The following is a 17,714-nucleotide window of genomic DNA, read 5'->3' as shown; positions in this document are numbered from 1 at the left end:
GCTCGACAGGGCGCCCTTTCTCCACATGGGGAGAAAACCACCTGAGTGGACAGCAGTCCCTGACCAGGGAAGCAAACTGGGAGGATGAAGAGAGGGGTGATGTCAGGAGTTGGTCTGTTTGTCCTTTGTTAGTCATCCCTGCCTGGAAACAGCCCCGAGCAGGTGAGCAAACCTCCTCCCGTGCCCTCCCGCATGACAGAGCCGCCACCCAGCACTGGGCCCTCTCCAGTGTCAGCCTTTGCTATTGTTGTTCAGTTGCCAAGTCATGTCCAACTCCTTGTGACCCCATCGACTGTAGCACACCAGGCTGCCCTGTCCTTCACCATCTTCCCGAGCGTGCTCAAACTCATGTCCATTGAGTCGATGATGCCATCCAACCATCTCATCTTCTGTCGCCCCCTTCTCCTCCTGCCTTCAATCTTTCCCAGCATCAGGGTCTTTTCCAATGAGTTGGCTCTTCACATCAGGTGGCCAAAGTATTAAGTGCTTCCAATGAATATTCAGGGTTGATTTCCTTTAGGATTGACTGGTTTGATCTCCTTGCTATAGGTGTCATGATTATGGCCCCCTCCCTCATCCCTGGCCATGTGGACACTGAGGTTCAGAAAGGTAGAATGACTTGACCAAGGATGTTCAGCTAGAGAGTATCAGATAGAACTTGAACCCAGGACTGAAGGGATCCAAAGCTTCTGCACCTTGTTGCTTCAAAGGATTGAGCTCTCCTTCAAATCCCTAGACTCTCGGTCAGGGAGGTCAGGAGTCCTGGATCTTAGTCTCAGCTCTTCACAACCCTCAGAGCACCCTGGAGGCTACAATACTCGTGGCTCTGTCTCCACACCCGCAGCATGAAAGACGGCGTCCTCACTCAAGGACAGACTCCAGCCACACTTCACACCAGCAACTTCCCCACATGACTTTCAGACACATGGAAGAGCTGGAAGCTGTGGCCCCTCGGAGGCTGGGGCCCAGTGGGCACTTGGCAGAGGCCCAAGCATTGGGAAGTCTGATCTCAGCCCCAGGTAGTCTCAACTGAGATGAAACTGACCAACCAACCACAGGGGTCAGCCACCTGCCATGGAGACAGAAAGGAAGCATAAAAACCAGACCCCTGGGAATTCTCTGGTGGTCCGGTGGTTAAGACTCTGAAGTTTCACTGCAGAGGGCGTGGTTGCATCTCTGGTCAGAGAACTAAGATCCTGCAAGCCTCGTAGTATGACCAGAAAAAAATAAAACAGACCTCCTGCCCTTGACAGGCTCCCAATCTAGCTGAGAAGACAACTCAGCAGCCTTGAAACAAGAGAACGATGCGGTCAGTTGAGTGGGGCTGGATTCTGTGCTCAGAGAAGCCCTTTGTGGGGAAGGCAGGGCTAGGAGGAGGGAAGTGGGTAAAGGGTGAGGGGTGAGTGGATTGCAGGAGCAACCAAAGAGAAGGCAGGGCAAGCTGCAAATTCCCCACCAGCTTGGCAGAGTGCAGAGCGGGACTCCAGGGATTGAGGTGGAAATCCCAGCTTTACTTAATTATATGCTGCCTCCCACCACTCACTGTCAAGGCCAAGGCCCTCCCTGTTTCCAAAACTTGACTGTGAGTTCCCTAAATACATATAAATTAGCTTGTAGTCCACACACTGCTGGGCACAGAAGGGGATTTTAATAACTTGCTTGTGATAATAACACAACCACTAATAATAGTTTTCCCTTAAACCATCCCTATCTCTCCCCACCGTTAGGGTGGCAACCTGGCTTTCCCATGAGGACCATGCTTGATTGCTTGCTGGTGGCAGTCACCCTCTCAGCAGCTCCACCTGCATCTCGGGCTGACTGTGCGCACTTCATTTGCCTCCCTCCTACAGCTTCCAAACCATCACTACAGAATCTTCCTTCCTGGAGCCTGGAGCGTCTACTTAGCCACCATAACATAGTGGCTAAGCCTTCTGGCTCCAAAGCTACAATAATAACTTACCAGCCCTTGAATGCTTTATTTAATAGCTCTGTATCTTGGTTTTCTCATCTGTGAAATGGGGATAACAATATACCTACTTCCTGGGGGACTTCTCAGGAAGAAATGACGTGACACCTATCAATCTCTGAGCCCAGAGAAGTGCCTGAAATGTGTAGGCTATCATCAGCATCTTCTTCCCATCTGTAACTGTTGTTTCTCATTTCATCCGGACAACCATGTGAGTGGGTATTTGCATTCTCATTTATAGAAGCTGTGCTATTGTGATTTATGAGAAATATTAATATATATTTGGTACAGCCACCAGGCCCTAGGGGCTCCCACTGGCCAAATCTAAGACAACTTGAGCATTAAAATAAAGATTTTATTATAGAGACTATAAACTACAGTATAATCAGAATCCATGAATCCATACCAATGAGTGAATGGATGAATGGATGGATGGATAGATGGACAAATGAACAAATGAACGGAGAAAAGGGAAAGCTCTTTCTGATTGTAGAAAGCCAACTATAAACGTAGGAAAAACCTAAAACCCTTGGCATTTCCTAGGTGCTAAGACCAATGGAGCATCTATGGAGCATCTCTTTTTACAGCATTTGAACCTTTGTCCTTCATTCCTGAAATAGCTCCAGAGCCAGAAAGGAGAAAGGGGCGTCTTAAGTTTATGTTAATGAGGTAACTTCTGGGAAGCCCCTAAGGATGGGAGCTTGTTGAGAGGGGAACCAACCCTGATTAGAGGGTTGGAACTTTCAGCCCCACCCCTAACCTCCAGAGACAGAGGAGAGCCTGGAGATTCAATCAATCACCAATGGTCAATCATTTAATCTATCATCCTGTGTAAAGAAGCCCCCACAAAAACCCACAAGGACGGGGCTTGGGGGATTTCCTAGCCAGTGAACACACACTGTTCCCAAAGAAGGCATGGGAGCTTGCATCCCTTCCCACATACCTTGCCCGCGGTCATTCTTCCATCTGGCTGTTCCTGAGTTATCTATTTTTATAATAAGCTGTTAACCTAGTAAGTCAGTGGGTTTCCTGAGTTCTGTGAGTCGCTCTAGTGAATTAATGGAACCAAGGAGCGATCATGGGAACCTCTGATTTATAGCCAGTGAGTCAAAACACGGGTTTTGGATCTGGATTTGTAATTGGGGTTGAAGTCAGAGGAGGGAGGTCTTGTGGGACTGAGCCCGTCACCTGTGAGATCTCCGGGGAGACTGTGTCAGAACTGGGTGAAATTGTAGGGCACCCAGCTGGTGTTGATGAATTGTTTAGTGTGGGAAAACAGCCACGCGTTTGGCATCAGAGTGAGGCGAGAACAGTGCTGTGAGGCAAAAGAAAACAGGAACCAGAGGCTCAGAAAAGGGTAGGAACTAGTGCTAGCGAGTGTTAGAAGCAGGATTTGAACTCAGGTCTGTCTCCTACTTGGCTGCTCTGCCTCCCAGACATGAGACGACTCCTCTAAGAAGGGGCTTTCTTTCTGACCCATTCCAGGAACGACGAACCCTCTCAAATCCTCCCCACATCCGCCTGCCCTGCTGGCAGGTTCTGTTTATCTTCTCTCCATCCTTCAGGCAGGAGCCATTCCAGAATCCTGTGTGCTGTTCATGTGGACATGACCTCGGCTGGCCCAGGCCATCAGAACTGTGAGTGCTCTCTTCTCTGCCCTCCCTCCAAGGACCCAAGTTTTGCCCGTGGGTTTCTCCTGGTGTTGTGTCCTGAGTGTCCTGTGGCACTCCCACCCGGGACTTGCCCCACCCCACCCCACCCCGACATTGAGGATGCTTACCTGCATCTTCTCCAGCATCTCGAAGAACTCTGCTGACTGAAAGATACAAGCAGGGCAGAGAGACAAAGACAGGGCGTCAGCCAGGAAGCAGAGAGAAAAAGTCTCCCTGCTGACTGTCTGGAAGCTCAACCCGGGCTTCCCCAGGGATGAAATTCATTTGGATCAAGAGAAGATAATTTGATTTTGCCTTTGCAGGGCTGGAAGGGCCAGAACACCCCATACAACGAAGCACGCCCAGGCTGGCACATGGCCCTGGAGAGAACAGTCACTCAGTCTCTGTCAAGAGGGAGGGGCCCCTGGGAAAAGCCGAGGTTTCCCCAACGCTTGGAGACTCACCCTCCAGCAGCATTCGTGGTTGGGATGCTTTCAACCCACAGTGGAGCCAAGATGTCCCACACAAACAGATTTCCAAGTTTTGTGGCAACACACAGCCCCTTCTGTCTTCTCACAAAAGTCTTACTTAGAATTCCAGCATACAAAACCAGTTAAAGCATGCTGCTCCGGCCAAGACAGCTGTGGAAGCTTGCGCCCCTGGTGGGTCACCTCTGCCTGCCTGTCCCTATCCGCTGTCCCCAAGAGACATTTTTGGGAACCCGAGAACTTGAGAGCAAAGCCTGAAAACTGCAGCCTCCAGGAGCCTGGATGGGTTATTTTTAAAATCATAAACTATGTAAGTCCAAAATTTTAACCTACTTTGGTGCCAATTTTGTAAACTCCAGATAAGACCAAAAAGAGAAAAAGAAGGTGGAATGGAAGGGCGAGGGGCTGAAAGCTGTACCCTAACAAAATACAGGCAGAGGTTCCACCAGAAGTCCCCACTTCCCATTCTGGGAAAAGAGCTCTACTTTCTTCTGGGCACTGGCAAGCCCTGAGTTAATCAGCACTCAGAATGGACAGCCCCAGATGAATAGGGGACAAAAGAAAGCAGTGAAAAGGAAACAATGTCCTTGTCACTTCTCCACTTCAAGGTAGGGCATCCATCCTGCCTTCCTCTGCAGACACTCACAGGCCAGAATTGCCTGATGCCCCTGTCAGCCTCCACATTCTCAGAAGACAACCACCATGGAAAGGATGCTTGTGGAGTCACAGGCAGAAACCTGGCCCTGCTGCAGACTCCAAGCGACCTCTCCCAAGCTAAAACTGGCCCAGAAGAGGCGAAGAGTCTCCAACTTCCTCAAGCTCAGGTGCCAAGGTCTGGAAACCCCACATGTAAATGTTCAGGGTTGAGAACAAGCTTAGGGCACCCACATCAAGCACCTTTGACCAGAAGCAGCCATCAAACACCCAGCTCTCAAATCTATCCTTCCCATTTGCTCTGTGGATTCTTACCAACTCCAGTCTCCAGGATACAAAGAATGATAAACATAAAGAACTTATGGAGGGACTTCCCTGGTGGTCAAGGGGTTAAGAATCCACCTCCCAGTGCAGGCGATGCAGGTTGGATCCCTGGCTGGTGAACTAAGATCCCACATGCTGCAAAGCAACTAAGTCCATGCACCCACCGCAATTACCAAGCCTGCACACCACAACGAGAGAGAAGCCCTCAAGCTGCAACAGAAGACCCGCGTGACACACCAGAGCCAAATAAATACACACAAACAAATAAACACACGGCACAGCCAAATAAATAGATAGTTTTTTTTAAAAAGAACTTATACAAATTAGTAAGGATAGAAAGATGAGAAGAAAGAGGATAAGAAGATAGAAACAATCAATATTTTAAATACACAGACCTCTGACCCAACAATTCCTCTTCTAGAACATATACTACAAACACACTGACACATGAACACAAAGATAGACACAATAAAATGGTTATTGCAGCATTGTTTGTAACAGCAAAAAAAAAAAAGTGGAAACAACTTAAACATCGATCTACAGGAAACTGGTTAGAATACGCTACATAGAATAAAATACAAATACTATGGGAAGCCATGTGTCAATAATTTAGATAACTTAGATGAAATGGGGACTTCCAAGGTGGCTCAGAGAGTAAAGAATCTGCCTGCAATGAGAGGGACCCAGGTTCAATCCCTGGGTTGAGACAATCCTCTGGAGAAGGGAATGGCAACCCATTTCAGTATTGTTGCCTGGAGAATTCATGGACAGAGGAGCCTGGTGGGTTACAGTCCATGGGGTCACAGAGAGTGGGACACAACTAAGCGACTAATACATATGCAGATGAAATGGACAATTCCCAGCAATCACAGGCTACCAAAACTGACTCAGGAAGAAACAGAAGATCTAAGAAGACCTATAATAAATAACAGAGGTTGGATTAGTAATCAAAAAACTACCCACAAAGAAAAGCCCAGGTCCAGATGGCTTTAGTTGTAAATTCTACCCCTTAAAGAAGAAGTAATACTAATTCCTCCCAAACTCTTCCAGGAATAGAAGAGGGAACACTTCCCAACTTATTTCCTGAGGCTAGTACTACGCTGACACCAAAATTAACATCACAAGAAAAGAAAACTACAGACCAATACAGCTTATGAAAATAAATGCAAAAATTCTCAACAAAATTCCAGCAAACTGAATCCAGCAACATAAAAGGAACTACCACTTCAGTAATTCCACTCCTAGGTATATATCCCCAAGAGAAGACAAAACATACATCCACTCAAAAACTTGTACACGCATGCTCACAGCAGCAGTATTTGTAATACCCCCAAAAGTGGGAATAACCCAAACGCCCAACAACTTTTGCATAAAGATTATAGTATATCTATACATTAGAATATATTCAACCACTAAAAAAAGAATGAAGTCCCGGCACATGCATGGCACCGCATGGATAAACCTTGAAAACACTATGCTGAGTGAATGGACACAGACATAAAAGGCTGCATATTATGTGATTCCATTAATATAAAATGCCCAGAATAGGCAAATCTATAGAGACAGAAAGTAAATTTGTGGTTGCTTAGGGCTCAGAGAAATGGGGGATTTGGAAGCTAAAAGATACAAGGTTTCTATTTGAGTTGATGAAAAATGTTCCAAAATTGATTGTGGTAATGGTTACACAATTCTGCAAATATACTAAAAAACATTAAACTGTACACTTTAAATGGGTGGCTTTATGGTAAATTGTTCAAAAAACTGCTCAATTATTCGGAAAGAAATCTGAGGACTTCCCTGGTGGTCCAGTGGTTAAGAATTTGCTTACCAACGCAGGGGACTCAGATTCAATTCCTGGTTGAGGAACTAAAATCCCGCATGCCTCGGGGCAACTAAGCCCGCACACCACTTAGGCAACTCCAGAGCCAATGCCTCAACTAGAGAGAAGCCTGCCTGCCACAGCGAAAGATCCTGAATGCTGCAACCAAGATCGGATGCAGCCAAAATAAATATGTTTTGAAAAGAAAACAGTAGTTCCATATTCTAACACAAGATGCTCTCCAAGATCTATTAAATATCGGGGTGCGGGGGTGCAATTCAGAACATCACAGAGAATGTGACCCCATTTTAGTAAAAACAAAACCCAAAATTATTTATAGGTATGTATATAAATGCATAGAAAATAATACAAAAGAATATACCTCACACTGTCAAAAAGTTATTATTACAAGAAGAGGGAGAAAGTAGGGAAGGGAGTTCTGCTTTATATATGGGATGCTTCAAAAGCATGTAGACCTACATTACTCACATAGTTCAATTTCAAAGAAATAAATTTTGTAAAGGAAACAAAAATATGCAAAGGACTCAATTTGCTCAAGGAGAAATATAAAATGACCAATGAAACATGCCCTGCCTCCCTAGTTATTAAAGTAAGATAATAAGATAACATCTTTCACCTATCAGATTGGCCAAGATTAAAAAGAAAATTCAGTGCTGGCAAGGACTATAGATAAGTGTGTGCCTGGTATTTTCTGAAGGGCAATTTGGTACAATGTGTCCAAAGCCTGAAAAATGTTCAGGTATTTTGGTCCATAAACCTACTGTAAGGAATTTACACTAGAGTAATATTTGGGCAACTACACAAAAATACTGTATACAAGGATATTCGTAGAAACATCGCTTATGGGTTAAAAAAAAGTGGAAATAGTTGAAGTACACATCAATAAGGGAAAAATAAATAATACACAGAAGTATGCACATACAATAAAATAACTCTAAAAGGAGATCTGTACCAGTTATGCTGGTATGAAGATTCACGTCATATCGCTCAGTGAGAAAAGTAAGGATCAGAACAATATGGTCCCTCTTTAATTATTATTTACTTATTTATTTTTGGCCATACTGGGGCTTCATTGCTGAGTGCAGCCTTTCTCTACTTGCAGCAAGTGGGGCCTATTCTCTAGTTGCGGTGCTTGGGCTTCTCACTGCAGTGGATTCTCTGGTTAAGGAGCACAGGCTCTAGGGCACACAGGCTCAGTAGTTGCAGCTCATGGGCTCTAGAGTGTGGACTCAGTTAAGTTGTGGGCTTAACTGCTCCGAGGTACGTGGAATCTTCCCAGACCAAGGATTGAACCCGTGTCCCCTGCATTAGCAGGCGGGTTGTTAACCACTGGACCACCCAGGGAAGTCCTGACCCTTTTTTTTCCCAACATATGTATCTTCATGTGGATGTACACATCACTCTTGAAGGATATTTGCCAAGTTGAGTTATAGGTTAAGGATAATTTTTTCCTTTTTGCTTTTCAGTATTTTTTCACTTTTCTATAACAATTATAAATCATTTCTGTAATTAATCAACTGCAAAGACTTCAATACATAATCAGAGGCTCTAGCATGCCTCTCTTCACTTCCCCTAACTCCTGCTACAGTATGCCCCATCCGGCACTTTCATAAGATAACACTCCCAGAAACACAAGTTTTACAGCCTTTTGTGCCCACAGAAAGCCCCTGAATTCAGGCCAATTAATTTCCAGGTCTAATCATGACCCTGTGTGTTGTAGATAAAGAAACTCTCTTGAATCACCCCCACATCCAACATACCCATTGGTATCTATATACTCTGGCAACCAAAAAAACCTTAGGTGTGTTCTTACACAATGCTCTTGTGCTAGTTAGTCAATTAACCCCACACGATTAAACACTGGTCACTGGAAGTGCTGGGGAAGGGCCCTCTCCCAGGTGGCTCAGTGGTAAAGAACCTGCCTGCCATGCAGGAGACTCTGGTTCAATCTCTGGGTCAGGAAGATCCCCTGGAGGAGGAAATGGCAACCCACCCCAGTATTCTTGCCTGGGAAATCCCATGGACAGAGGAGCCTGGTGGTCTACACTCCATGGGGTCTCAAAAGAGTTGGACGTGACTTTGCGACCACACAACAACAACAGATCTTAATTATGAGACAAAACTACGCAGAGTGACGGTGCAGGTGACCAGTGGTTCAGAGCAGGCAGGCAGCACTCCTTGCTGGGAGGTAAGGGTATTAGTTCACCACCATGTAACAAACTACTCCCAAAACGTAGTGACTCGCAACAGTGTCCATGGGTCAGGAATTCAAACTGCTTCTTTGGGCAGTTCTGGTTCAAGGTTTCTCAGGCAGTTGCATTCAGGATGTCAGCAGAGGCTGAAGCCTTGATTGTGGCCAGGGGATCTGCTTCTAAGATGGTTTAGTCACAAAGCTGTCAGCAGGAGGGCCCAGTTCCCATCACACAGACCTCTCCTTTGGCTGCTTGAGTGTTCTTACAACATGGCAGCTGACCCTCCCCCACCCCAACCCACCCAGAGCAAGACAGCCAAGAGAGAAAGCACAAAAGAAGTTATAGTACCTTCTTCTATTCCTTATTCTAGTCCTTATTTTTATCTTATATTATCCTTATTCTTTATCCTATTCCTTATTCTTTATGGGATTTTTTTAATATTTATTTTTTTGTTTGGATGCTTGGGGTCTTAGTTGCAGCATGCAGGAACTTCCTTGCAGCATGTGGGATCTTTTGTTGCAGCACTTAGACTTCACTCTAGTTGTGGTGCACAGGCTCCAGAACACACAGGCTCAAAAGCTGCAGCCTATGGGCTTAGCTGCCCATGGCAGGTAGGATCTTAGTCTCCTGACTAGGGATCGAACCTGTGTCTCAAGCATTGAAAAGCGGATTCTTAACCAATGAATCACCAGGGAAGTCCCTGTCCTATTCTTTAGAAGCAAGTGTCCATGACCAGCCTGCACTCAAAGGGATAGGAATGAGGTTCCACCTCTACAGGAGAGAAGTGTCAAAGAATTTGAGGTCATGTTTTAAAATGACCACATCAAGGAAGGCTTCTTGTAAGGTTTCTGGTTGCAAATGCAACCAGACCTTAAAAGATAAACAGGAATCACTTGATAGAGAAGGAGTGTATGTTAGTCGCTCAGTCGTGTCCAACTCTTTGCGACCCCATGGACTGTAGCCCACCAGGCTCCTCTTGTTCATGGGGATTCTCCAGGTAAGAATTCTGGAGTGGGTTGCCATTGCCTTCTCTGGGGAGGGATCTTTCCAACCCAGGGATTGAACCCGGATCTCCTGCATTGCAGGTGGACGCTTTACTGTCTGAGCTACAGGGAAGAAGCCCTATAGCGAAGGTGGGGAGGGCGTTACAGGCAGTGGTAACAGTGAGGGCAAAGCTGAAGGAGCATGGTGTGTACTCAATGAATGGTGCGTGGATCGACTCGGCTGCCCAAGGCCTCTGGGTCAACACCCAGAAGCTCAGACTGAAAAGGAGGGTGCAGGCCTGAGAGACTCTGAATACCAGGAATTTGGGCTTAATCTGGAAGGTCCTGGAAAGCTACTGAGGTTTGCGTATGGTAGAAAGACTGTCTCCCTCAATATCTGTGGGGGATTGGCTCCAGCATCCCTGGGGATACTGAAATCCAAGGATGCGCCTTATAGAAAATGACACAGGGACTTCCCTGGTGGTCGAGTGGTTAGAATTTGCCTTCCAATGCAAAAGACACAGGTTCCATCCCTGGTCCGGGAAGATTCCACATGCCCCGGGGCAATTAAGCCTGTGTACCACAACTACTGAGCCTGTACCCCCCACAGCCCATGCTCCAAAAAGATAAAAGAAGCCAATGCAATGAGAAGCCCATGCACCATAACTGGAGACTAGCCCCTGCTCACCACAACTAGAGAAAGCCCACGAAACACTGAAGACCCAGTGCAGCCAAAATTAAATAAAGAAAGAAAGAAAAATTTTTTAGGAAAAGAAAACAGCGGAGCACAGCTGCCCCCTTTTCCCACAGGTTCCACCAGCTGGGGATCAAAATCAAAATCGTTGGTTGAATCTGTGGATGCAGAACCTGCAGATACAGAGGGTCAACTCAACAGGAGGTGGTACAATCCAGTGGTCAAACCCAGGTCTGGAGAGTGGCCGACATCCTACAGACTGGTTTGTATGGCACAAGGCATGTGATTCAATTTCTCTTACTTCCCTCACCTGAAAGCAGAATCAGCCCCTGCCTTTCAGGGCTCACGTGAAGCTGAGGTAAGAATATGAACAAGAAGTACCAGAGCCTGTCCACGGCTTTTGCTGTTGTTCTGTCACTAAGTCATGTCTGACTCTTTATGACCCCATGGACGGCAGCACACCAGGCTTCCCTGTCCTTCACTATCTCCTGGAGTTAGCTCACATTCATGTCCATTGAGTTGGTAATGCTATCTAACCATCTCATCCTCTGCTGCCTGCTTCTCCTCCTGCCTTCAATCTTTTCCAGATCAGGGTCTTTTCCAATGAATGGGCTCTTTGCATCAGGTGGCCAAAGTGTTGGAGCTTCAGCTTCAGCATCAGTCCTTCCAATGAATATTCAGGGTTGATTTCCTTTAGGCTTGACTCGTTTGATCTCCTTGCTGTCCAAGGGACTCTCAAGAGTCTTCTCCAACACCACAGTTTGAAAGCATCAATTCTTCGGTGCTCAGCTTTCTTTATGGTCCAACTCTCACATCCGTACATAACTACTGGAAAAACAGCAACTTCTATAAGGAACTTCTATAAGAAAGCTCACTCAGGAAATAAACTCTGTCCTGCTGGGAAATGATCTCGTACCTTTAGGTAGTTAGCTTTTCCTTTTATTTTCATGAAAATTTTTATTTAATTTTTGGCCTAGCTGTGCAGCATGCCAGATCTTAGTCCCCAACCAAGGATCAAACTCGTGCCCCCTGCAGTGGAAGCAAGCAGTCTTAACCACTGGAACACCAGGGAAGTCCCAGCTTCTCCTGATTAAGCTTTTCTTGACTTCATCCATCTTCTCAGAGGCAGTGTGTTTCGATTACTGTTAAAAATGGGTCTACTTCCTGAATGAAGATGCTCCATGGCCTCAGCTCTGGCACAGGTGGGGAGATGAAAGGGCTGTGACTCACCCTCAGTCCTGAATAACGCACAGGATGGACAACTGCGGCGTGGACAGTGTCCAGGAGCAGAAATCGGCCAGTGGCAACTCGGCCTGGGCTGACCTGGCCCCACTTCATGGTGACTTGTTGAACTTTCCAATGGGATGGTGCCAGCCTTGGCAAAGAGCAAGCCTCCTTTTCTACCCAGAAGCAAGGTGACTCAGGCCAGTCTGGGACAGCAGTTCCAGTCCCACCCTTGTCCACACCCCCTGAGACTGCTTCACGAAGCCAAGGGCGTGCAGCAGGCAAGCAATAAATGCTGAATGACTCACTGGCATCTTTCCCCCAGGCCATTCAGGACAGAATGAAGCCCTGCCGGGAGCATCCTTCACAAGGGGACACCCCTCCATCAGTTAGCAAGAAATGTAGTTCGGCCTCCTCACCAGTAGCAGTGGCCCAGCTGTCTAATTTATTATTAGCAATAGCCATCACCACCCAAATCTGAGCAGAGGCCAGCTTTCCCCCTGGGCTCTGCCTTAACAGCCAGTAGAGTAGTCCATGAAATAATCACCGAGAGCCAGTGCCCAGCCAAGGAATCCACAGGCTGGGCCCCAAGGCTTTGTCCAGGTCAAGCCGTGTCCTCCCACCTCCCCATATAGAAACTACCTGAACTTTCCCCTCTCCTTGCAGGGAGAGGGTCAGAGGAGGTCCGAGGTAACAGGGGCAGAAGAGAAAAGGGACTGCAAGGCCAGTCTTGAGGAATCTTCCCTGCACCCCTCCTTGTTCACTCTGGTGCCAGCCACCTGCCCAGGTGGTGAAGAAGCAAAAGCAACGGAAGAAATTCAGTACAGGAAGGCCACCGCCCCATCTCAGCACCCTGGGCCCTTCCTGGGGACAGGAGTGGCCTGGCCTACCTCCCTCTGGTCCACAGCAGCTCTACACGTGGACACAGCCTTTCCTGGCAGATGGGCGGCCACCTGTTCTTTCCTTCTTACAGCATCACAGCTCGGAGGCCCCCACCAGCACATTCCCCCCTCTTTCCTCCTCCTCTCGGAACCTCGCTGGAGATGTAACACCCACTGCCATCCATCTGCTGCCCACCGGATCCCTGCTGGTGGTCCTGCCCTGGCTCTGGGCTCCTCTGCTCCCCTCTTGCAGGCAGGCTGTGTTTGTGTGTGAGCAGCCTTCCTACACTCCTGCCCAGGAGGTACCACCCACCTACTGCTCACACACAGGATGAGGTCGTGTGAGTGCCTGAGCCTTGCAATGGGGCTCAGAACTGCGCCAACTCACAGGGCCGTGGTCGGATAATGTGAGCCAGTCTGCAGAGCCAAGGATGGTACCCAACACAGGACTCACTCCATGCACGGCAGCAGCGACTGTCTCCTGATCCAGCCTCAACGCAGGACATGCACGAGGAGGCCAAGTCACGTTAACAGCAACCGGAAGGGCTAAACCAGACAAGGATGGAAGACAAGGTGTCTTCCAGCCCACAGGGGTCCCACGAAAACAGGATGGAGATGATGTCGGGGGTGGGGGAGAAAACAGGGGTCTGAGCAGGTTTCTCATCCCACAGGGAAGGAAGACATCACTAAAGAAAAGGATTCCTGCAGAATTTCATAGGGATTTTTGGAAACTTGGGGAGCTGGGAGCCCAGAGCACACACCCCGTTGGGAACCAGATCAGATGTGTCCCAGGGCTGCCCAACCACACTACACACCGAGGTATCCTGGCTCAGCTGCTGGCTCAGAGGCCCCTATCTACAGGACAGCAGGATGAGGGCCAGCTGGATGCCAGCCTGGCTGCTGAAACCTGAAGAGGAAGGCAAAGGATGGCCCACGAGAGCAGAAAGCCCTCGAGGGCAGGGCTCTGATTATTTTGTTCACTGCTATATCCCTAGGTTTACAGCTGCCTGGCACAGAGTAGATGCCCAGGAAACATTTCCTGAGTGAATGACTTAAAACCCTGCCCTGCAAGATGAGAATGAAATGGGCAGAGGAGACTGTGCGTGACTGGGGCTATCTCCTGGGGATGGCTAGAGTCAGGGCAGGACAGGCCAATGCATGTGCTCCTAAGCGCTGTCTCTTCTCTGACCACAGACTGCACCCCTCACCCTGGACAGCCAACAGGTGTCCCCAGTAAGATCCATCCAGACACAGGTCCCATTCCAAGCAATCCTCCTCCCCTCCTCTCCCCGGTACACGCTTCATGCTTCTCCTTCCCTGCTTTGGTCTCCCTTCCCACCATCTCACGCTGAACACAGCTCCTTGGCTGCCGGAGTAATGCAGAGGCACAGCTTCAACTATGTCAAGTTGGGCCAGGAGCCTGCAAGACTCTCTATTACCTATGGCAATGGGGATACAATGGAACCATGCGAAGGACCTATTAAAACCCAGGTTCCTGCCATCACCACCCCCACCACCACCACACTGCTGCCAAGAGAATCTGCATTTCTAACACACCCCCATGTAATACCGATACTCTTGACCAGAGACCACACTGTGAAAACCACTGACCTAGGGAATTATCATATTTAATGCAGAGGGGGTGTGAAAGGGACCAAACTGGCCAGAGCAGGGATAGGACAAGGAGAAGTGGGGGAGGATGGCTGGTTTTTATAAGACATCTTCAAAATTTGGCAGATTCATATTTAAATCTGTGAAAGAGGATTTGAAAATGCAAATGACTACAAGTACCAGGCAAGTAACAATAAAAAATGAAGAGATAACAAGAGATTGGATCGGTAATCCAAAACCTCCCAACAGAGAAAAGTCCAGGGTCAGGTGGCTTCATGGTAAATTCCAGCAAACATTTAAAGAAGAATTAGCATCAATCCTTCATAAACTCTTCCAGAAAAAGCAAAGAGGAAGGAACACTACTTAAGTCATTCTATAGGCCAGCATTACCAAAACCATACAAAGAAACCACAAGGAAACAAAACTACAGACCAATATCCCTGACAGACACAGATGTAAAAATTTTCAACAAAATACTAGCTCATCAAACCCAACGGCATGTTACACGCTGTTTCCAGGTGGGATTTATCCCAGGAATGCAAGGTTGGTTCAACATAAGGAAATCAATCAGTGTAATACATCACATTAATGGAATTAAGGGGGAAAAAAAACACAAAATCATCTCGATGCAGAAAGAGCATCTGACAAAATCAAATGCCCTTTCTTGATAACACTCAGAAAGCTAGGAATAGAAAGGAACTTCCTCAACATGATGAGGGCTTTTTTTTTTTTAATCCATAGCTAACATCACACTTAATGATACTGAAAGCATACTGCAAGCTTTCCCCCTGAGATCAGGAACAAAGAAGGATGCCCACTTTCTCCACTACTATTCAGCATCCTGAAAGTTCTATCTGGAACAATTAGACAAGAGAAAGAAATAAAAAAGGAAAAATAAAACTATATTTGCAGGTGACATGATCCAACATGGGAACCCAAAGAATCCACAAAAACACTGCTAGAGCCAATAAAGGAAATCTGAAAAATTGCAGAGTACAAGATCAGCACACAAAAGTCATTTGTACTTCTATACACCAGCAAAGAACAACCTGAAGAGAAAATTAAGAAAACAACTCCATTTATAAGAGTATCAATAAAATAAAATAAAATACCTAGAATAATTTAACCAAGGAGGTAAAGGATTCAAACACTGGAAACTAAAAGACATTGATGAAAGAAATTAAAGAAGACTTAAATAAATGGTATGGCATTCCTTGTTCATGGGTTGGAAGAATCAGTATTGTTAAGATGGCAATAACCACCCAAAGTGATCGACAGATTCAATTCAATCCCTATCAAAATTCGAGTTGGATTTCTTTGCAGAAATTGACAAGCTGTTCCTAAAATTGAAGTGGAAACTCAAGGAACTCAGAATAGCCAAAATATTCTTGGAAAAAAACTCACAATTCCCAATTTCAAAACTCACTACAAGGCCACAGTGATCAAAACAGTGTAGTACTGGCATAAGGATAAACATGTAGACCAATGGAAAAAAATTTAGAGCCCAGAGATAAATCCATGCATTTATGGCCAACTGACTCTTGACAAGGTCAAAACCAACAGACAGAGAAAGAACAGTCTTTTCAACAAATGGTGCTAGAAAAACTAGATACCCACACGCAAAATAAACAAAGCTGGACACCTGCACACCACACCACATCCAGAAAGCAAAAACTTAAACCTAAGAGCTAAAACTTTAAAACTCTTAGAAGAAAACATAGGGTTAAACTTTCACGAGCTTAGATTTGGCAATGTATTCTTAGACATGACACCAACAAGAAAGGAAACATAAATTATCGAACATCATTAAAATTTAAAACTTTTGTGTTTTAACGAACATTATCAAGAAAGTAAAAAAGACAACCAACAGAATGGGAGAAAATATTTGTAAGGCACACATCTGATTAGAGCCTGATATCCAGAATACATGGGCTTTCCTGGTAGCTCAGCAGTCAAGAACTGTCCTGCAATGCAGGAGACACAGGAGATGCTGGTTCGATCCCTGGGTCGGGAAGACCCCCTGGAGGAGGGCATGACAACTGAATCCAGTATTCTTGCCTAGAGAATCCCATACGCAGAGGAGCCTGGTGGCCTACAGTCCTGAAGCCCCTGAGTAGCCATAAGCGTGCACATCCAGAATATATAAAGAACTCTTATAACTTAACAAAGAGACAAACAACCCTATTTTAAAATAGGAAAAGGACTTGAATAGACACTTCTCCAATGAAGATATACAAATGGACAACAGAAAAATGGAAAAAGTACTCCACATCATTAAGTTGTGTGCATGTGTGGGCTAAGTCCCTTCAGTCGAGTTGTGGGGAAATGCAAATCAAAACCACAATGAGATACCACTCTCACACCCACTAGGATGGCTATAGTCAAAAAATAGAAAATAACAGGTGCTGGCGAGCATGTGGAAAAATTGGAACCCTCATACATTGCTGGTGGGAATGTAAAATGGCACAGCTGCTGTGGAAAACAGTTTGGCAGTTCCTCAATAAATTAAACATAGAGCTGCCATAAGACCCAGCAATTCCACTCCTAGGTAGATACCCAGAGAACTGAAAACAAGTACTCACACAAATACCTGCACACGAATGTTGTACATTCGTACCCTGAAGAGTTGCACTATGTACACTTGCCAAAAGGTAGAAACAACCCAAACGTCCATCAGCAATTGGACAGATTAACAAACTGTGGTGCATCTACACAACGGAATATCATTCAGCCATGAAAAGAAACGAAGTGCTGATACAAGCTACAAGGTGAATAAGCCTCAGAAAAACATCCCAAGTGAAAGATGGCAGACACAAAAGGTCCCATACTGTCTGACTCCATTTCTACAAAATATCTGGAATGGGCAAATCAATCTATAGAGAGAGAAAACAGATAAGTGATTGCCAGGGGCTGGAATTGGGCGGGGGTTGGGGAATGGAGAGCAATAGCTAAATAGGATTTTATTTGGAGGTGACAGAAATAGTTTAGAACTAGACAGAGATGATGGCTGCAAAATACCGTAAATACACTAAATGTCAATGAATTGTTCACTTTAAACGATTAATTTTATGTTGTGTAAATTTTCCCTCAATGAAAATAAGAGTTGGGAGAGTGAAACAATTGTAATGAAAGAGTGCACATCCCTTGCAAAAGGGGCAACTGCTGCTCCTCTCTGCCAGGCTGCAAGCAGGAATGCTAGCTTAAT

At 46.1% G+C, this 17,714-nt stretch overlaps 1 protein-coding gene across 10 annotated transcripts in view; it reads right to left on the bottom strand.

The window, feature by feature from the left end:
• The window catches only part of RAP1GAP2 (RAP1 GTPase activating protein 2), a 216,333-nt gene that overhangs the window by 58,350 nt on the left and 140,269 nt on the right, over window positions 1-17,714 (bottom strand). For all 10 annotated transcript variants that reach the window (XR_006341203.1, XM_043903404.1, XM_043903405.1 and 7 more), the window contains one exon: window positions 3,747-3,782. Coding sequence is in view for 9 of the 10 variants with exons in the window: in XM_043903404.1 (XP_043759339.1) it covers window positions 3,747-3,782 (36 nt within the window). In the remaining variant the exon portion in view is untranslated. The remainder of the gene's footprint in view (window positions 1-3,746; window positions 3,783-17,714) is intronic.

Source organism: Cervus elaphus, chromosome 5 (genome assembly GCF_910594005.1).
Source record: "Cervus elaphus chromosome 5, mCerEla1.1, whole genome shotgun sequence".
Taxonomy (NCBI): Eukaryota; Metazoa; Chordata; class Mammalia; order Artiodactyla; family Cervidae; genus Cervus; species Cervus elaphus.
Note: the sequence above shows the minus strand (reverse complement) of the source record. Positions and strands in the feature narration are given on the sequence as shown.